The 22,789-nt window shown below is 42.7% G+C and overlaps 1 protein-coding gene across 2 annotated transcripts in view; it reads right to left on the bottom strand.

Moving 5' to 3' along the window:
- The window catches only part of kcnn1b (potassium intermediate/small conductance calcium-activated channel, subfamily N, member 1b), a 98,770-nt gene that overhangs the window by 62,454 nt on the left and 13,527 nt on the right, over positions 1 to 22,789 (bottom strand). For both annotated transcript variants that reach the window (XM_072594412.1, XM_072594414.1), the window contains exon 2: positions 9,275 to 9,706. In XM_072594412.1, coding sequence (XP_072450513.1) covers positions 9,275 to 9,706 — 432 coding nt within the window. The remainder of the gene's footprint in view (positions 1 to 9,274; positions 9,707 to 22,789) is intronic.

Here is a 22,789-nt window from a genome sequence, read left to right as displayed (position 1 = left end):
CTGGAAAGTGGGACATTTTGTTTTCCTTATTGGGTATCTCCCCACTGTTGATCTCAGAATTCTTCTGACTTTCTTGCCATTGTCCATGTTGGTCAGTGTCTGGGAGGATTCTACCACATCCCTACACTGTCCCAACAACGTCCCCACTCCTCAGTCTGTAAACAGTGTACATTTGTTGGCCAAAAAACTAGAACAAAAATGAAACAATGCCACTTCAAACTTGTAGCTGCTGATTTCAATTCGGCAAAGTATACATGATTTATAAAAACCAACACTGGATGGACAAACACTTGAGAAACTTGCAAGCAAATGAACACAAAGCAGGATTGTGAATAACAGCTGCTGTTTAAAAGATTGAGCCCAAGCACAATGGGCTAAAGGGATTTTCCTGATTGTGAGACAGAAATAGCTGAGACAGTAATGGGGAGAATAGGAATCCTGGGAGTTGGGCAAAGTAACAAAACATGGGAAGAAGAGAATGAAAACACGTGCAAGGAATATCAGAAAATACAAAGTAAATGATTTCCTCAATTCCTGAAAAAAAAGTGTGAAGGATGAGTGTGGGCTCAGGAAAGACTAATACTGATGAGATTTTGATGGATAACATTAAATGGCAGACTTATTAAAACAAATAAAATAAAAAAGAAGTCAAACAGAGTTTGGAATGGAGAGAATATTGGGACTTAAGATCAACAAATCCCTCGGACTTCTGGTTTCTAATGCAAGGTATTAGAAAAAAAGATTAAGAAACTGCAGACTCACCAGTCAATACCATGTTAGGAGTAGACCATTCAAACTCTGGTGTCTGCTCTACCTTCAATTAAACCATGGCTGATCCTTGAGCTTAACTCCTCATTCCCTCCCTCTCTCCACTCTCTTGACCTTGCAGGAGCAGTCTCTTACGGAGAGTACGAACAGAGAACCAGGGAGTCCAGTCAGGCCTTGGAACATCTTCTACCATTCAATCAGACCAGAACCGTTTCATGACCTAACCTCATCTTGCCACGTTTGTATCAGATCCCTTAATAATTTCCACTAAAAAAATGAATCTTGGATTAAAAATGACCAACCGACCAAGCAATAATTTCTATTTGTGGGAGTCTGTTCAACATTTCCTAACCCTCTTTGTGTGGAGGAATTATTTCAGATTTCACTTCTGAAAGATCCAGTTCTAATTCCCATTCTCTGCCCCCACCCCAGTCCTGGGCACTATGACCACCTGAAATAATTTCTTGCTGTCTATTCCCCTTAATATCATGAAGAGTTTGACCAAATCCCCTGGAAAGTTTCATCATTCCAGTGAATTTGTTCTTAATTGGTGGAACCTCTGTGTAATATAATATAATCCTCCTTCCAAGATCCAATATTTCTTCTAAGGTTCCAAGTGACCTATTAGGACTTTGTAATGAACTGATCCAAGCTTCAACATGGATTTGTGAAGGATACAGTTGATTCCTTGTTGAAGGGGATCACTTGCATGTGTACAGGGAGTACAAAGAATGTCATTTATACAAGTTGTCAAGTACTGGTGTAACAAATATTTTACAAGTCCTAGATGCCTCAGGTGGGATTGGCAGCTCAGAGATAGAGAGTTGTGAAAACTGGTCCATGAGGGTCCAAACTGAAGAGTCATCTGCACGTCCCAAATATATTTAAAAATGAAACCAGGAAGTGATTTTCACACAATGGTTAGTGGTAACCTGGAACTCACCCCGTTCAGGCTGAAGATGTCAATTGAAAAATCTAAAAACTGCAGGAAACTGTGGCTAGAAGGGTGGATTAGGGTTTGTACTCCTATATATCACTAAGTGATGATTGAGATGTTTAGCATGATGAAAAGATTTGAGAGCATGGATGGGAGAAATAATGGCTTTCTATGGAAGCAACTAGGTACAAGAATGGGTATCAGAATGGGGACTTTAATTTGGAAGTTTGAGCCCTGTTGTTTACAGGCAAAGTCAGTAACTATATCTTTACAATGACAGTAATTATCAGGCTTTGTAAAGGATGTTTGCTCAATGGTTCTCACATTACACCTGGAGGCTCAGTGAAGGTATTGCTGTTGGTGGGCTTCACTAATACACCGTCCAGGTCTCAGGGCATTATACGAGTGTGGAGGGAAAGGGAAAGTTACCGTAATCCTATTGGACTATAGGGCTGCTCTCTCATTAGAAAGAAAGAGAGAGTGAGAACCCGAAGGTCACCACATCTTAGGTGAGGGGAGAGGTTGAGTAGGAGCTTGTTGGTAACAATTTCCTCTTCCACAGAATTGATTTTGAAGGACAGAGCAGTGTTTTCCAAAGACTGTTCCCCCGTAAGTCCAGGTCTCTCACTGCCCAGTGACCAATGTTCCAGGAGAGGATAAAGAAACAATGCTTCGAAGCTCTCCTTGAAGCTGAGCAGCATTGACATTAAGGCCTAGCAGAAACCCATTCAAAACTCACCAACGTGTCCACTGGCCACTTCATGTTTCAAGCTGCAATGTCTTAATGATGAGGCATAGCAGGAACAGAGGAGCAGGATTCTGGATCCACCGAAATTGTGGGACATGTGCCCAAAAGGTCTGAGGGTGGACAGTTCGATCATTCTGTCACATGAGGTTGTGTGGCAACCACTGAGTAGGCATCAACCTTAGACTGAGGGGCAGTGAATGACAATGAATAGAAACCTGGATTGCTCCCTCTCTCTCTCTCTCTCTCTCTCTCCCAAAATGCTGTTAAGGATGAGCGTCAATTGAAAATTTCAAAACGAAAATTGACATTGTTGTTTTTTGGACAGGATTTGGAGTGATATTGAACTAGCTGCAGAATCATAGACTGATCAGACACTGGCCATTCAGCCAGTTATGTCTGTGCCAGTTGAGAATGAAATCTTCCATCTAAACCCAGTTTCCCGTTCTCGGTCCAATCCCTTGTAGTTCACAGCAATTCATAAGAATATAAGAAATGGGAGCAGGAGCAGGCCATTTGGCCCCTCAGCCTGTCCTGCTGTTTAACATGATCATGGCTGATCTGCCCCTCTTTCTAGCCAGCTCAGATACACCCCAACTCCCTGATATTTCAAACTCTATTTACCTCCTTTTTAAATACTATCAGTGATCTCGCCTCCACTACTCTCTGGGGTAGAGAATTCCAGAGCAACAGCAAAAACAGAAGTTGCTGGAAAAGCTTAGCAGGTCTGGCAGCATCTGTCAAGAGAAATCAGAGTTAATGTTTCAGGTCTAGTGACACTTCCTCAGAACTGATGGTAGCTAGGAAAAAGTCGGTTTATTTGTAGAAGATAGGGTGGGGGGAGGGAGTAAGGAGTAAATGATAGGGATAGAGCACAAAGACAGATCCCAGCCAGATCGTTATCCATTCCTTTATCTGTCCAACTGTTCTTCTCTCTCTGCGCTCTATCCCCAAATATTGGTTACTCCTTACCCTCTCCTCCCACCCTACTTTCTGCATGTAAACATTCTCCTAGCTGCCAACAGTCCTGAGGAAGGGTCACTGTACCTGAAACATTAACTCTGATTTCTGTTCACAGATGCTGCCAGACCTGTTAAGCTTTCCCAGCAACTTCTGTTTTTGTTTCTGATTTCCAGCATCCGGGCAGTGTTTTCAGTTTTTATCCGAGTAGTCATTACTCTCTGGGAGATGAGATTTCTTCCCATCTCAGATTTAAATGAATATCTCTTTATTCTGTAACTTTGCCCCTAGTTCAAGATTCCCCACGAGTGGAAACATCTTCTTAACATCTACCGTGTCAAGTGCCCTCAAAATCTTGAATGTTTCCATAACAGCAGTTAAAAATTACACAACACCAGGCTATAGTCCAACAGGTTTATTTGGATATACAAGCTTTTGGAGCACTGCACCTTTGTCAGGTAGTTAGTGGGGCAAGTTTATAGAATCCTGTGTCCTATGATTCTGCCCCACTAGCTACCTGATGAAGGAGCAGCGCTCCGAAAGTTATTGCTTCCAAATAAACCTTTTGGACTATAACCTGGTGTTGTGTGATTTTTAACTTTGTCCACCTCAGTCCAACACCAGCACCTCCGAATCATACAGAACATCAGGCATCTTCCTTCTGAACTCCAGGAAATATAGGTCTAACCTGGTTCGCTGTTTTTTGATAAGTTAACACCCTCATCTCAGAAAACAGCCTCGTAAATCTCTTTTGAACTGCCTGCCAGGCCAGTTTATCCCTTTTTACAGTGCCCATGCAAATCCTTTTTAAACAGTTTCTGCCTTTGTCAACCTTTTAGACAGAGCTCCAGATCCCTAGCACTATCTGGGATGCAACATTTTCTCAACTACTCTCTAATCTTTCTAAAGTTTACATTACATCTTGTCCTCCTGGTTACTGACATCTCTGCTCAGAGTAATAAACCCTCCTACCTATTAAAATTAAACCCTAGCAATTTTATCCACCTCATTTAAATTTTCTTTCAGCATTTTCTTTAATCTGAGTGTGTCTAATCTAGCTCTCCTCATTGCTACAAAACCAGAAATTGCTGGGGAAACTCAGCTGGTCTGGCAGCATTTGTGCAGAGAAAGCAGAGTTAGTGTTTCGGGTCCAGTTGTGGAGAAGGATCATTTGACTCAGACTGTTAACTCTGTTTCTCTCTCCACAGATGCTGCCATACCTGCTGAGCTCCTCCAGCAATTTCAGATTTTGTTTCAGATTTCCAGCTTCTGCATTGCTTTGTTTTACTTCTTTCCTCTTTGTTAATGTAAAAGTAGGATTGTTTCATTACTAACAAATAGAGCATTGGTGAAACCTCATCTAGTGTGCACTTACAATGGAAATGGTTCAGAGAATGTTTACCTGACTTGTCCCTGGGGTGAAGGCATGATCTGATGAGGTTGAGTAAGTTGGGCTACTATTTATTAGAGTTTATAAGAATGACAGATCTTAATGAAACATAAAATTCTTAATAGGGGTTTGACAAATTAGACACTGGGGACCATTCCTCTCTTGGGGAAATCTAAACTCAGGGGCCCAGTATGTCAATAAAGGATTCCATTTAAGATGGAGTGAAGGAAAAGTTTTGTTTCTCTTAGAGGCTCATTAATCTTTGGAATTCTCTTCCCCAATGGAGGTTGGGTCATTGAAAATAATCAAGGCTGAGAAAGACAGATTTCTGACCGACATCAGAGTCAATGTTAGGGGAGCAGGTGCTGTAGTAGAGAGGAAAGTGAGGTTAAGGCCACAATCAGATCAGGATTTGGTGAAACAGCAAAGCTGGCTGAATGGGACCAATAGCCTCTTCCTGCTGCTATTTCGAATGATCCTTTCACCTTTCAATGACCTCAGTAAATAAGTATCTTCTTATAGTATAATTACTGTTGCAATGTAGGCAACACTACACCTAATTCGGGCACAAAATGATCCCATAAACAACAATGAGCTCATGACTATGAAATAATTTTGGTGATGTCAATTGAGTAACAGATATTAACTGGGAGTGTGGTGAAGAATTCCAGTCTCCTGTGTGAAACAGAATGGAATCATTTGCATCTCCTGAGCCCAGACAGGGAGCTAGTTTCATGTCTCATTGAAAAGCAGCAGCAATGGGGCTGCAGCACTGTCAGTGGTCCCCTAGGAGTCTCAGCCTGGATTCTGTGCTCAAGGCTTTGGAGTAGACTTAAACCAGAACTTTAAGACTGGAGAGAGACAGTGCCACTTGCACAAGTGTTCCAGTCAAAGGCAGGTAATATTAGACCGAATGGTACAATGTTGGAAGCCTGTCCCCAACCTGAGGATTGGGAATCAAGCTGCTGACTTGCTAGTTTTAGACAATGAGGAATTCCAATTTCACCTCCATTGAGTCTGGTACAAAAACTCCTCAACCTTGTCAGTCTTTTGTTGATGTTCAATCGTGCTCCTGCTCCAAAGATTTCAGAACCAGTGGCTTCCTGAAAGGCAATGCTGACCTCACACTGAAGTTGGGCATTAATATGGGATTCCACCAGTGAGTGCAGGGATTACACAACCAAGTGTGAACCTCCAGAATATGCTGCATAACCTTGTCCCTGTTTACTACAGAGGGCACTTCTCTGCCTCCCCATTATTTTTAAGAACTTGCAGGAGTTGAGAAGATTTGTAGTTCAGGTTGAGTTATGGATGTAGGTTTGCTCGCTGAGCTGGAAGGTGCACTTCCAGACGTTTCGTCACCCTACTAGGTAACATGTTCAGTGGGCCTCTGTGCAAAGCACTGTTGAGGACTCCTGCTTTCTATTCGTATGTTTGGGTTTCTTTGGGTTGGTGATGTCATTTCCTGTGGTGATGTCATTTCCGGTTCTTATTCTCAGGGGGTGGTAGATGGAATCTAACTCAATGTGTTTGTTGATAGAGTTTGGGTTGAAATGCCATGCTTCCAGGAATTCTCGTGCGTGTCTCTGTTTGGCAAGAATTCCTAGAAGCATGGCATTCCAACCGGAACTCTATCAACAAACACATCGAGTTAGACCCCATCTACCACCCCTGAGAATAAGTACAGGGAATGACATCACCAATCCAAAGAAACCCAAACATATAAATAGAAAGCAGGAATCAACAACAGTGCTTCGCCCAGAGGCCCACTGAAGATGTTACCTAGTAGGGTGATGAAACGTCTGAAAATGAACCTTCCAGCTCAACGAGCAAACCTATATCCAGAACTTGCAGGATTTACACTTTAAACTCAGACTCCCTTTGGGACTGGAACTGAACAGTGCAAATATCCCTTCAACAACATGGGTAATTGCTAATGCAACACAGTTCACCCTCCCCTACTGGAGAAAACACCACAGACATCAGCTGGCTCATTGATGCAGGTGGAAATGGAGAGAGATTGAAGTTTTCTTTTAAGTTTTAACATTTTTACTTTTTTTCCCTTACTTCTCCTATCTCAATTCTCTCCCTTTTAATCTAATGGTTGTCTCTTTACTCTATCTGTATCTGATCTGACTTTAATTCACTTGTGTTTCTTTCCTCAACCCTTAACTCTCATTGATTGAGTTGGGCTATTGTTCCCAATGCTCAATGATGCTCTGAAACCTTTGCTGGGCCATTCTCAGCATTTTCAACAAATCACTGGGTAAAATATTTTGGGCTGAAGTGTAAGCAAGAGTCGAATGGTGTATGCGACAAGATGTCTCATCCCCAGCAAGTTCTGGTCCATTGGATTTAATGATTTAGCAACCTACAATTTCTTACTCTGCTGTGAATAAAATATGCCTCTGGGACTCAGTGCTTAGAACAGACAATATGGCATCACTGGGAGAATTCAACACTGTAGGTTCTCTAAGACTTTGCTGGCCACTATAGGGGCCCTTGCAGGACATGTCATTCATGGGTGAGGTGAGAGACTCAGAATGCATTGTATTTGAAGGAGGTCCTTTAGTCACCAGATATCCTCAAACTCCTCAACAAGGAGTTGGTCGCCCTGCTACAGGAAGGATGTTATTAAACTGCAACGGGTGCAAAAAAAATTTGTAAAGATATTACCGAGACTGGAGAGTTTGAGTTATAAAGACAGGCTGGATAGGCTGACACTTTTTTCCCTGGAGTGCAGAAGTTTGGGGGGGGTGCGGTGACCATGTAGCGGTTTATAAACTCATGAGAGGCATGGACAGGCTGAATAGCCAAGGTCTTTTCCCCAGGGCCGGGGAGTCCAAACTCAATGGCATATTCTTAAAGGTGAGAGGGGAAAAATATAAAAGGGACTTAAGGGGTAACTTTTTCACACAGAGGATGATGTGTATATGGAACAAGCTGCCAGAGGAAGTGGCGAGTAAATTACAACATTTAAAAGACATTTGGACAGATACGTGATAGGAAAGGTTTAGAGGGACATGGGCCAAACGCAGGCAAATGGGACTAGTTCAGTCTAGGAAACCTGGTAGGCGTGGATGAGTTGGGCCAAAGGATCTGTTTCTGTGCTGTATAACTCTGTGGCTCAATAAGTCTCCAGCAAGATCATATGTAGTCATCAGGCATGTCAATCCCATTTAGTTATCTTCCTGCTCTCAGGCTCTCAGACATTAAGGTCATTTGTGTGTCCCACTCAATCCTATTGTCCCATGGTATCCTAGTGGACATCAGCTGGCTCAGGTGAAGACCAGATATGGTAGCTGGGATCTTTCCCATCTGCGTGGTTCACTGTCACATTGGTTACAGGACAAAGGCAGCAAAGTAGAGTTGACGATTATCAAATCAGTCACAATCTCATTGAAGGGCAGAACAGCCTCAGTGGGATGACTGGCCTACTTCTGCTATATCTTACACACATTTCTCAGACCATCCAGCTCCTTGCACCTCTCATTAGGTCATGACTGATCGGAGTGGGTTCAATTCCCACACCGGCTGAGGTTACCATGAAGGTCTCACCTTCTCACCTTGCCCATCGCCCTGAGGCGTGGTGACCCTTGGGTTAAACAACCACTAGTTGTCTCTCTTTTTGTCTAATGTGACAGCAGCTGAACAGTCCTCTAGGACTATGGGAACTCTACCTTTTACTGACCCGTATCTTAACTCCATTCAACCACCTTGGTTCCATAACCCTTGGCAACTTTACCCAACAAAAACCTATTTATCCCAGTTTTAAAGACCCATTTTAAAATACTGTCTCTTTCATGGGAATTATTGGAAATTAAGTTTTGTACTCTGACTACTTGCCTGACCTTGTCTTACATCCTGACAAATGAGTCTGATATATTGTAAATGTACAAGACACTGTTTAATTTAAAACTCATACACTAATATCTTAGGGTCCTGGTGAATACTTTCACATATAATTTGTGGATACCTGCAAGACCAATATTAATCACCTGCCCTGTCTACCCCAAATCTCAACCACAGAGGGCAGGACCTGAGTCAATCAGAAGTGTAACTCTCCCCGGGGATTCAGGGATATGAGGAGAGGGTGGGAAAGTGGAGCTGAAGCAAAAGGTTAGCAATGAATGAGACAGCAGACTGAAGGGGCTGAATGGTCTACTCCTGCTCTTATTTCTTGTATTCCTGAGTAAGCTGGAGCTGATGAAGGGTGCGGCAGATTCCCATTCCTGAAGGACATGGTGAATCCATTGGGTTTTATGATGATTTCCTGTTCATCCTCCTGACTTTAACTGTAATTGTCCACATTTATTGAACTCAACTTAGCAACTTTGTGTCTGAGGCCAGCTCACAGACCTACGACTCCAGGGGTCTTACTTGTGCTTTTGAAGTCTGCTTTGTTAACTTTGCCATTTCGACTGAATCCTGGCTCTGGGGAATGGTGTCATCAAGAAAAGAAAGTGGGACTTACCTTGGTATAAACTCCCCATGACAATTCTGTCTCTGTCACCATAACAACAATCCCAAACATTCCAAATATCAGCGCATAATCACTCAGGCGTTTCCTTTTCTCAAACAGAGCCCTCCTATGTCCAAGTTTATGGCCAATATTCTGCGACTTTTTCGGTGATTTTCTGCCTTCATTGACCAGACTGTCATTGGAGATATTGTTCTGATATGGTTTGGAGACTACCACCTCCAGGCCCGAGTTGGTTTGTAGAGGCTGAGTCTCTGAGTCCAGGTCATGAAGGTTCCTGTTTGAGGTGCCGAGGCTACTGAGGGGCCTGACCACCCCTCCGTTATACTTGCAGCTGGTCATGGCTATCTCAGTGAAAGGGTTATTCTCGCTGAAACTGTGTTTGGATCCAGCATGGTGCAAACGATGGAAATCACTAGTGTTCACCTAAATGTAAACCAAAGAAAGAATTTGCAAGTTAATAACTTTGTCTTGGAGGCACCAAGTCAGAGACTGTAAACACTGCCCTCTTGCACTAGTCCCAAAATAGCTTAACACATTTCTAAAGCAGAGTCAGATTGGGCTAACAATGATAGAATCATTACTATACAGAGGGAGGCCATTTGGGCCACTGTGTCTGCACCATCCCTTCATTTACCTTGTGTCAACCTCCTGCTTTCTCCTCAGATCATTGTTCATTATTTTTATGCAATGCCCCTCTCGAACACGTCTGTTGAACCTGCCTCCACCACATTTCCAGGCAGTGCATTCCAGACTCGAACTATTCGCTGGGAGAGAAAAGTTAACTCTGTCAGTCTCTCTCTCTCTCTCTCTCCCTCTCTCCACAGATGCTGCCAGATCTGCTGAGAGGCTCCAGCAATTTCTTTTTTTTAATTTCAGATCTCTGGCACCTGACTTCACTTTTAATACACTTAACATTTGTTCACTTCAGACTGCTTGTGGAATTAATGAATGATACTGAACAATGGGGTTTCACGGAGATATAAACTCTGTATTTCTCCCAGATCGCCAAGGTTAAGATTGTTGGTATTTCTGTATTTACTCTGCCTTGGCTCCATGGGTTACATTCCTGTCATAGAGTCCTACAGCATGGAGACAGGCCATTCAGCCCAAACTGGTCCATGCTGACCAAAATGTTCATCCACCCTAACCCATTTCCCTGCATTTGACCCATATCCTTCTAATCATTCCCTATCCATGCCTTGTAAGTGTTGTTAATGTACCTGCCTCAACCATTCTGCTGGAAGCTCATTCCATATGTGTACCACCCTTTGTGTTTATCAGTGTCAGAAGGGTTTTAGCCCGAGACCCACTCCAGAGATTATGGATCATGGAGCTTTTATGTGGAAAGAGACCCTTTTGCCCATCATGTCTATGCTGTTCATCATTCATATATAGACTTGGCCCACAGTCTTTAATGCTGACAATTCAAATGCTCACCTAGATAGTTCTGACATGTTCCTGCCTCAACCACCCTTTTAGGCCATGAGCTCCAGGTATCCACACTTTGCTGGTGAAAGACTCTTTCCTCAAATACCCATTAAACCACCTACTCCTTACTTTAAAACTACCCCCCGGTTACTGACTGGTTGACCAGGCTGACTCTGAAGAACAACACTGAGGGAGTGCTGCACTGTCAGAGGTGCTGTCTTTGGGACTGGACACCACACAGAGGTCCTGCCTGCCTTCTCATAAGAACTAGGAGCAGGAGTAGGCCATCTGGCCCATTGAGCCTGCTCCACCATTTGATAAGATCATGGCTGATCTTTTCATGGCCTCTGCTCCATTTACCCACCCTCTCACCAGAACCCTTAATTCCTTTACTGTTCAAAAGTCTATCCATTTTTTGCCTTAAAAACATGCAACAAGGTATCCTCAACTGTTTCACTGGTCAGGGAATTCCACAGATTCACAACCCTCTGGATGAAGAGGTTCCTCCTCAACACAGCCCAAAATCTGCTCCCCCTGATTTTGAGGCTCTGACCCCTAGTTCTGGCTTCACCCACCAGTGGAAACAACCTCTCTGCTTCTATCTAATCTATTCCCTTCATAACTTTATATGTTTCTATAAGATTCCCCCTCATTCTTCTAAATTCCAATGAGTATAGACCCGGCCTACTCAACCTCTCCTCACAAGCCAACCCTCTCAATTCTAGAGTCATAGAGTCACAGAGATGTACAGCATAGAAACAGACCCTTCAGTCCAACCCATCCATGCCGACCAGATATCCCACCCCAATCTAGTCCCACCTGCCAGCACCCGGCCCATATCCCTCCAAACCCTTCCTATTCATATACCCATCCAAATGCCTCTTAAATGTTGCAATTGTACCAGCATCCACCACTTCCTCTGGAAGCTCATTCCATACATGTACCACTCTCTGTGTGAAAAAGTTGCCCCGTAGGTCTCTTTTATATCTTTCCCCTCTCACCCTAAACCTATGGCCTCTAGTTCTGGACTCCCCGACCCCAGGGAAAAGACTTTGCCTATTTGTCCTATCCATGCCCCTCACAATTTTGTAAACCTCTATAAGGTCACCCCTCAGCCTCCGACGCTCCAGGGAAAACAGCCCCAGCCTGTTCAGCCTCTCCCTGTAGCTCAGACCCTCCAAACCTGGCAACATCCTTGTAAATCTTTTCTGAACCCTTTCAAGTTTCACAACATCTTTCCGATATGAAGGAGATCAGAATTGCACGCAATATTCCAACAGTGGCCTAACCAATGTCCTGTACAGCCGCAACATGATCTCCCAACTCCTGTACATAATTTCTTAAGTAAGGAGACCAAAACTGCACAAGTATTTCAGGTGTGGCCTCACCAGCACCCTATAAAGCTGCAGCATAACTTGCCTGTGTTTAAACTCAATCCCTTTAGCAATGAAGGACGATATTTCATTTGCCTTCTTAATTACCTGCTGCACCTGCAAACCAACTCTTTGTGATTCATGCACAAGGACACTCAGGTCCCTCTGCACAGCAGCATTCTGCAATTTTTCAGCATATGGAAGTGAATGATCCCAGGGTTACAATTCGACTAAGAGCTTGGGAATTCCTGCTAGCCTTCTGGTCAATATTTACTCCTCAACCAAACCTAAATCACCACTGTGTTGTGGGATCTTCCTAAGCAAACATTTAGTTCCTGTCTTCCTCTGCATTACTCTGACTACACTGTATAAGTTCTTTTGGATTGTTAATTACTTTGAGACATTGTGAGATTGTGAAAAATTATAGAGAAATGCAATTTCTTTCTTTGTTCAGCTGCTTCCATCTCCCGACTCAACCCCTGTCTCTGGTCATCTGTTGCTGGAAACCTCTCTGTGTCTTAATTAGCTCTAACCCGGACTATTGTAACATATTCCTGGCTTCCTACATTCTAATCTACATAGATTTGAGCTCATCCAAAACTATGCTAACCTGCACCATGTCCTGTTGACATTACTCCCCTGAGCTCTCGGACTGGTTCTCCATTGTATAACTTCACAACTTGTTTTCAAATCTTTCCATGGACATACTCCACCAGCCTCACAGACCTCAGCAATCATGGAGCACCTTCAGTGTTAACCTCTTGCACATTCCCAATTTCCCTGTTCCACCGTCAATGGCTTTGCTTCCAGTTACCTCGGCCCTTAGCTCTGAAATTCTCAAAACAAAAAAAAAACAAAAGAGCTGCAGAAACTGGAAATCAGAGGCAAAGTCGGAGATTGCTGGCAAAACTCAGCAGGTCAGGCAGCATCTGTGGAGAGAAAGCTGAATTAACATTTCATGTCCAGTGACCCTTCAGAATGTTCTGAAGAAGGAATGTTAGCTCTGCTTTCTCTCCATTAAAAACCTCCCTGCAACTTGCTCTCTACCTTTTCAATCTCTCCTCTTCTTTTAAGACACTCCTTAAAGTCTGCCACTTTTCTCCTGTGGATGGGTGCCAAATTTATCTGATAAATCATCCTTGAGATTCCTACAATGTTAAAAGTGCTGTATAAATGTCAGTTGTGTGGCCGTTGGTTCTTTCACTGATTGTCCTAAAACCCAGTTCCAGAATGGCACGGTGCAATGTTCCCATCTACCGTGTCCCAACAGCAAGGTCAATACCTCAAATGCGAACTCCTCTGTGAACAAGATGCGTGGTTAGGTTGTAACATATAATGACTGGAATGATTTAACCATGTGCCCTTGTTCATTTCTTGTTGTGGAGATGCCGGTGTTGAACTGGACTGGACAAAGTTAAAAATCACACATCAGGTTATAGTCCAACAGGTTTATTTGGAAGTACAAGCTGTTGGAGCGCTGCTCCTTCATCAGGTAGCTAGCTGTTTCCTCAGGATTAGCTACCTGATGAAACAGCAATGTTCCGAAAGCTTGTACTTCCAAACTATGTTATCCGGCTTTCAATTATTCAGAACTCAATTAATCAAATGAGATACTTCCTGCCCGTGTCCCTTGGATAATCAAGGTTCCTCTGTAAACCTGTTGGACCATAACCTGATGTTGTGTGATTTTTTTTAACCTTGTTTCTTATTTGCAGCCTCCTGGAAGAGTCTGACCCCGGCACAGATACCGACGAGGGTAAATGGCTGGTGCTTCTTGACATTAAAACCTTCACTGCCAAGCTAGCACCAATACAGAAGGGCATTTATCGAGGAAAACAGTATCCCACTGTTTAAAATGGGCATGGGATGGTTTGCAGCGTCCCAAAGTGACATGGTGTATTGTGCCATTAATTATAGTTCACAAACTGATAGACACAAATACAGACGTCTGGTTGAGTTGAGATTCTGTAAGCATCTTCACCACGTCAAAAAATCATTGTTGGAGGCCCAAAAGATGCATAGAGCTTTCAAGCTAATTATAGTTCACTGACTGAAACTCACAGACATCAAACCCAAAATTATATAGCATTTGCTGTGGAAGTCTGCAAAATATGGATAAAAAAGTCACACAATAACCTGCTCTCTCACAGCGAGAGAAAATCATTTCAATTCCATACAAGTGACCTGCACACTCCCAACCTCTGGTTAAAGGGCCTTACACACTCAGTAGCTTTACTGTGGAACAGTAATATAGTCCAAACTGACCAGTTATTACTCTGTTTGAGTGGTCAGGAGTGTGGGAGAAAATGGTCGGTAATATAACTAGGTGGTCTTTGACCCTCTGTTTCCAGTCAAGTTAATGGAAATAAAATTTATTAGAGGTTGGCATTTCTGGCAGGCTGGCCAGTAATTGTTGCCCTTGAGAATGTGGGGGTGATCTACCTTCTTGAAAGCTCTGCAGTCCATCTGGTGTGAGTACACCCACAATGCCCTTAGGGAGGGTGTGCCAAGAGTTTGACCCAGTGACAGTGAAGGAACAGTGATATATTTCCAAGTCAGGATGGTGAGTGGCTCAAGAGGCAAACTTGCAGAGGCTGGTGTTCCCACATATCTGCTGCCCTAGTCCTTCTACACTGATGTGGTTGTTGGTTTGGAAGGGTTCTCTAAGGAGGCTTGAAAGGTTTCTGCAGTGCATCATGTAGATAGTACACACTCTTGCCAGTGTCATCGATGGAAGAAGTGAGTATTGGTGGATAGGATGCAAACCAAGCAGGCTGTATGTCCCAGATGATGTGGTGTTTCTGGAGTGTCATTGAAGCAGTGCTCTAGTTTCTGAAATATTGCACATGGGTTGGGGGTGAGTGTGGTATTGGGTTAGGGGGTGGGTATTGGATATTGGGTATTCGGGGTGAGGCTGCTTAGTTGATATCCAATCCAGTAATCATTCCATTTGCTTTCCAACTGGTTTGGAGGGAATGAGCATGTCATATTGATGAGGGACATGAGGGTAGAGAAACAGGCTATTTGGCCCAACCAGTTTATGCTGTTTTTTCTGGCCCAGTTAAACTTGCTCTCATTTTTCTCACACGTAAAGGTAACACCATAACTCACTATTTCCTTGTTCCCCGTGTGTTTGTCTTGTTTAGCCTTGAATACAACTAAACATATCCACTCTAACCATTCCCTGTGCGAGCAAGTTCCATATTCTCCTCACTGTCTGGGCGAGAAAGTTCTCCTCAATTCCTGATTGGATTTCTTGGTGATGACGTTATATTGATGGCCTCTCTTTCTGCATTTTGCCACAAAAGGAGACCTTCTCTCTGGATTCACTGTATCAAAATCTTTCATCATTTTTACAGTCTGTATTAGGTCACCCTTCAGTTCTCTTTTTAAAACAGGGCAGGGATGCAGCCTATCAATCATCTCTTGGTACTTTTCTGGCATTGTCTTTATAAGTCTTCCCTCTGCACTCTCTCCAGTGCCTCTATATCTTTTTTCACACCGAGTGATCAGAACTGCACATAGTATTGCAAATGCAATCTAACCAACTTTCAATGTAAGTTTAGAATAACTTCCCTTTTTAATTTTAACTGGCTTGAAATGAAACCCAGGGCTTGGTTTGATTTTTACAAACAGCCTTGCTGACCTGTAGCACAGGATGTTGTGATTGATGTGTCTTTTGTTCCTCTGCAAACCCAGATTGACACCGTCACAGTAATAAATGACTTCCCGATATTTCTCGACAAATTGAACTTCATTTGTCATAGATGTGTCCATTCTACAAATGTATTAAAGTCCTCCTATAAAATGTTGCAGTTGTCCTCACTATAGACTATTCCCTCCAATTTGGTGTCAGCCATAAATTGAGAAATTATGTTTTTGATTCCAAAGTCCAAACAGTGAATGTAAATTGTGAACAGCATTGATTCTTGTAAATATCACTTCTCACCTTCTGCCTCTCTAATAACTCCACTCTCTGCTTCTATCTTGAAGCCAGCTAACAACTCATTCTGCCAGTTGTCCCCAACTTTACATTCCCTGACGTTATTTCTTAGTATTTTTGTAAATCTGAAAGACCAATGCTGGGAATGAGAGAGTGGGCATAAGTGATCAAACCTCCAGATTGTGAGCAGAGTTGGCAACTCTACAGTGGGTCCATACTGGGCAGGGGCTCGACACAGGAAAATATCCAGTGGTTTCAGCAATGCATTAATTCATTTGGTTTGGGGATTAAGGCAAACTGTTGAAATTATATTTAGAACATTAAACAGTGGACACTGAAGTCAATGCAGCCAGCAGAGGGGATCTGGAACACTAATTCACACTGACTTTGATTACTAGAGCTGCTGCCCCTTGTGTCCAGTGACAACCTCCTGTGGATTGATGACCACCGAAAACAATGAGCTGTTCTAGAGGCAAAGCACATCATAGGCCTGACGGGTAACTGAACAATTACAACACACCTATTTAACCAGCACTCAGCAATTACAGGTTGTTAATTAAATCACACACTCTTATCTTGATGCTGATTCCATTGTGGAACTCAGAGTCAGCCTAATATAAATCCAAAATCAATACACAAGGCCATGCCAGAAGCATGTTAAAGCTGATTGTTTGGGTCCTACATCTGGAACTTTTCTCAACGGAATGGGAGGAGGCCATTCAGCCCCTCAAGCCTGTTTCATCATTCAATTCAATCATGGCTCTATTGACTCACTTTGGTTCTGTAAAACATTTAATTCCTTTAAACAACAAAGATGTAGCAAACTCAGTTTTGAAATTTTCATTGACTCAATCCCCGGCCTCAGCGGCTATTTAGGAATTAAAAAAAGGTTTTGAGATTTCCACTCCCCTTCGAATGAAGAAAAGTTTCCTGACATTTCCCTTGGCCAACCTGCCTTGAATCTGAAGGTTATGAAATTTTAAAATGAAAATTTCTGAGTGTAATGGGATGGAATTTATATGTAAGCAGTTTGCCCAAGAAGGGGCGATTCAATGAACATGGTAGAGAATTGAGAAATCGGGAACATCAGTGAAAGGATGAATTTAAAAAAGCAGGATATTACTCAAATGGACAGAGCGAGATTACAGAATGCTGCAGTACAGAGGGATCTGTGTGTCCTGGTGTGTGAATTGTGTAAAGTTAGTCTGCAGACACAGCAAGTGATTAGGAAGACAAGTGAAAGGTTGGCATTTATTGCAAAGGGGATGGAGTATAAAAGGAGGGAAATTTTACTACAGTTACACAAGGCATTGCTGAGACCATATCTGGAGTACTCAGAGCAAATTTTTTACTGATCAACCCCTGTGGGACCAAATATTCCAGTTGATCAAGAAGTCCACATAATCAATGTAAACACACACACTGATTAATGAAAACATAATGTAAGGAGTAAACACATCAATGTTAAACTTTATTTATGGCATAAATCACTTAAATAATAATGCAATTTTGCCTTAAATAAAACTTATTAGCAGAGAGCCTTCTCACTTGCATAGCCAATTGACTACTTATAGATCGCAGAGATTGTGATAATACAGGAAACTTCCAGTATTTCAGGGATGTAACTTTTGCTGGTTTATCAGGAGTGCCAGTTCATAAGATGGCGGTCAAAACAAAGTTTACTGCATTTGAAAAAGACTACAATTGCTTTCGAACCAATTGAGAGAACGGTCACAAGCCTCACCTCCAGAATCAAGGCTTACCTTTTTAAGACAATGATGTGGAGGAGCCTGTGTTGGGCTGGGGTAGACAAAGTCAGAAGTCACATGACACCACGTTATAGTCCAACAAGTTTATTTGAAATCTCAAGCTTTCAGAACGCTGACCCTTCATCAGATTACACGAGTGTCATCCCGAAAGCTTCAGATTTCAAATAAACCAATTGGACTACAGCCTGATGTCATATGACTTCTGAGAGCTTAAGAAAGGTTGAGCAAGTTGGGCTTTACCCCACTGGAGCTTAGAAGAATGAGAGGTGATGTCATTGAAATACAGAAGATCCCGAGTGGATGGGATAGGGTGATGTTTCCTTTTGTAGCAGAAACTGAAATGAGAGGAAATAGTTGAAAATAAGCTGTATCCCTTTTGAGACAGAGATGGGGACCTTCTGGGTAATCAGTTTGTGGAATTCTTTTCTGCACAGAGCAGTGGAGGCTGGTTCATTGCATTTACCCGCGGTTGAACTAGATAGAGACTTACTCAAGAAGGAGTCACGGGATATGTGAAAGCAGTGGAATTGAGAACAAAATCAGATCAGCCAACAAGTTTGCAGGGACAAAAAGACTGCTCAAATTACAAAGTCCTATACTGTCATCAATTGCACCCTGTCACTGTTTTGACTTTGTGTCACTGAGAGAGCCCAATGATGGCACACACCATGGAAAGCTGCAACTGAGAAACGTTTCTCTGGATCCTGCACTAAACCTGCAGCTTTACCTGCACAGAAACAATCCAGTTCCCATTGGTCAGCTTCCCAACGTCTGCCATATGCACTTCGGAACCATGAACCTACTTTGTAAAGTAACTCCCATCATCTTGCTAAGTAACAATAAATATAGTTACACAGTGAGAGACCCTTACCCTGCTGAATAAACACTGACTCTGTATAATTACACAGTGAGTGACCCCTACCTTGCTGAATAAACATTGACTCTGTACGGTTACACAGAGAGTGACCCTTACCTTGCTGAATAAACACTGACTCTGTACAATTACACAGTGAGTGACCCCTCCCTTGCTGAATAAACACTGACTCTGTACGGTTACACAGTGAGTGACCCTTACCCTGCTGAATAAACACTGACTCTGTACAGTTATACAGTGAGTGACCCTTATCCTGCTGAATAAACATTGACTCTGTACAATTACACAATGAGTGACCCCTATCTTGCTGAATAAACACTGACTCTGTACGGTTACACAGTCAGTGACCCTTACCCTCCTGAATAAACACTGACTCTGTACAGTTATACAGTGAGTGACCCTTATCCTGCTGAATAAACATTGACTCTGTACGGTTACACAGCAAGCGACCCGTACCCTGCTGAATAAACACTGACTCTGTACTGTTACACAGGGAGTGACACCTACCTTGCTGAATAAACACTGACTCTGTACGGTTACACAGCAAGTGACCCTTACCCTGCTGAATAAACACTGACTCTGTACTGTTACACAGTGAGTGACCCCTACCTTGCTGAATAAACACTGACTCTGTACGTATACACAGTGAGTGACCCTTACCCTGCTGAATAAACACTGACTCTGTACAGTTATACAGTGAGTGACCCTTATCCTGCTGAATAAACACTGACTCTGTACAATTACACAGTGAGTGACCCCTACCTTGCTGAATAAACACTGACTCTGTACGGTTACACAGCGAGTGACCCTTACCCTGCTGAATAAACACTGACTCTGTACAATAACACAGTGAGTGACCCTTATCCTGCTGAATAAGCACTGACTCTGTACAGTTATACAGTGAGTGACCCTTACCCTGTTGAATAACACTGACTATGTACAGTTACACAGTGAGTGACCCTTACCCTGGGGAATAAACACTGACTCTGTATGGTTACACAGTGAGTGACCCTTCCCCTGGGGAATAAACACTGACTCTGTATGGTTACACAGTGAGTGACCCTTCCCCCTGCTGAACACTGTCTGCATCTTTGGGCAGGATTGATGGACACAACTGCTCAGCAATCTCTGTGAAAATCAAGAATCTGATTGAGGCAAGGCTAGTGATGAATAGTTTGTCTTTCCCTGGAATATAATTAAATTACTCTGTAAATATTTGCTCAAAGATGCACTCACCACAATAATAATTATTGAAGACTGAATCTATCGGTCCTTCTCCAAGATAGTGCAAATCTTTGTCAGGGAACCACGGTGAGTGTTGTCGGGAAAGCGAACGATGTTCAGTGACTGGTCAGGGTGCAGTGACAATCAGCTTTATAGCTCACTGCATATTTCAGATTCACTTCCTGGAACAACTAACAACCAATCCACCAGACACACTGAAAATATCTGATATCACACCATGTGATTTGGCAAAGATTTTTATCTGTGTTTGTCATATTCAAAGCAATGGTGGAAGAAATGTTTGAAATGCAAGGCGTCACTCAGAGTGTCATCACTGGCAGTGCAGTGTAAGGGTGGGTGTGTGAACATTTCATACTGTGCTCACTCAAACTGTTAGAAGCAACAAGGGAAACAGTTACAGAATCTGCTCACCGCAAACATGGATTCTGGAAAGCAAAATCTGCAAACAGCACAGTGCAACACTTTATTGCTGCAGCTTTCCCAGTCTATATTCCTCAGGAAAATATCACCAACCTGCATTGCACTGCAGTGTTATACAGTGACAGACCTGTCCCCACCAGTACTGTACCCCAGTGTTATACAGTGACAGACCTATCCCCACCAGTACTGTACCCCAGTGTTATACAGTGACAGACCTATCCCCACCAGTACTGTACCCCAGAGTTATACAGGGACAGACCTGTCCCCACCAGTACTGTACCCCAGTGTTATACAGCAACAGACCCATCCCCACCAGTACTGTAGCCCAGTATTATACAGTAACAGACCCATCACCACCAGTACTGTACCCCAGTGTTATACAGTGACCGACCTGTCCCCACCAGTACTGTACTCGTGTTATATAGCGACGGAACTATCCCCCACCAATACTGTATCCCTGTATTACATAATGTCAGACCAGTCCCCACCAGTACTGTACACCAGTGTTTTACAGCAACAGACCTGTCCCCATCAGTACTTTACCCAAGTGTTATACAACATTTTTCATAATTTTAAATTTATTGGATTGTGCCTCAATACTGATACATATTTACTGCAAGGGAAGCTCTCAGTTGCAAATGCTAATTGATAAAACCTCTCCTGATTTGGAATGAAGCTTGATATTATACTCATCTGTTGAATGACATTACAGTGCTGCAGCAGCCTACACGCCATTTACAGCTGCAGTCTACCAGAAGGTAGTAGATACCAACAGATTCTGTGTTTGGCATAGCAGGTGTTCACCAGCTGAGGTTGCTGGCCTGGTCTACCTCTCGGAATTGAGCAACGCCCTCAAGGAAGATATTGGGAGCACCGACTGGAATTCCAGATGTGTGCACCGGTCAGGTGATGCTCTGCATGGGGACTGCAGTTTTATGTCAGCTTAGTGCAGATGAATGCATTGCAAGATGGGGCAGTCAGTGATATAAGCTTTGTATCGAATGCTAAGCTGAGACAGCATATAAAAAGGCCATTCTGCCTCTCACACTTATGATGACTCTAAGTTTTCTATTCATTTCATCCCACTCACCTGCTCGATCCCCATGGCCCTGCTTTCTCCCTCCCCCTCAAGTATCTTTCCAATTCTTGTTTGAAAATTATTAAATCTGCTTGTGCTATCCTTGCAGGCAGCTCACTTCTGATCATAACAGCTCACTGTGTAATGCTCTGTGTTGTGTACAGCTTTTCCTAATGTGATTTATGCACATTATTTTTACTGCTTCACGTCCCACTCAAGGGGCTAAGGTACACAGTAAGCTTGAGGACTAGGAGAGGAAACCAGACAGAATTTGAGGCTGGAATCTTTGCTTTCAACTTGAGAGGAAAAGAGGGATCAAGGTGTTAAACTTCCTACAGCCAGCTGGTGAATGTGGAGACCAGAGTCAATATTTTCTCAATTTTAGGTTCATTCACAAAGTGAGACTTCACAAGCACACAGCTCCTGACCCTACAACCTAACACCAGTGCCATTAAGTGATTTTTTTTTAGCTCTGAACGAATGAAAGGGGTGGTACAATCCAACATTCACGAAACAAAAGCTTTAAAAGAAAATCTTTAAATTAAAAGTAAAATGTCATTCGAAGGATCGATAGTACTCCCCACACTGCTATTCCTGTCTTGGAAAGGGGTGTGGAATCAACATTACAACAAACCAAACATTTTAAAGCAAACTTATTATTAAAATATAATTTTGGGGAGTAGGCTTACCCTCCAAACCCAGGGGATAGAAGGAGGTGTTTTTTCACACTGTTTTGAATACAGATTAAGCAATGAGCTAGTTGATTATCCCCTTCAAGGGGGTTCTGTGACAAGCGTACAAATTTTAAAAGTAAACCTATGAAATTTATATCAAAATATCAGCTTGAGGGGAGAATACTTACCCCAGCAAGCACGTGTGACAATCACCAGTCACAGCAGATGCCTCTACCTGTTTAACATACCAATAAAGTGATTTGATGACTCTATGATCAATAACCAAATTAACTAATAAAACTAATTTGACTTGTAAAAGCTCTTTAAGGGACACTGCAAAACAAATCAATTGTCAGTGGAAACTTACAAAATATAAGTTAAAATTGGCTTTAATGCTGAGCAGGTAAACAGTGGCAAACAGTCATAAAAAGGAGTACCTATTTGCATATGCTCAGGTCATTATCAAGATATTTTCAAACCAACCTGTTCAGAAATATCATTACACAGTTTTAGAGTTGGGGGGATTTGAATCCAAGGCTTCCTGGCACAGGTTGCTATCAAAAGGCTACATGGTTAGTAAGTTTGCAGATGAGACCAAACTTGGTGGAAAAGTGGACAGTGAAGGAAGTTATCTAAGAGATCATCTGGACCAGCAGGCCAAAGAATGACAGATGGAGTTTTATTCAGATAATGTGAGGTGTT

This window comes from Chiloscyllium punctatum, chromosome 24 (assembly GCF_047496795.1).
Source record: "Chiloscyllium punctatum isolate Juve2018m chromosome 24, sChiPun1.3, whole genome shotgun sequence".
Lineage (NCBI taxonomy): Eukaryota > Metazoa > Chordata > Chondrichthyes > Orectolobiformes > Hemiscylliidae > Chiloscyllium > Chiloscyllium punctatum.
Note: the sequence above shows the minus strand (reverse complement) of the source record. Positions and strands in the feature narration are given on the sequence as shown.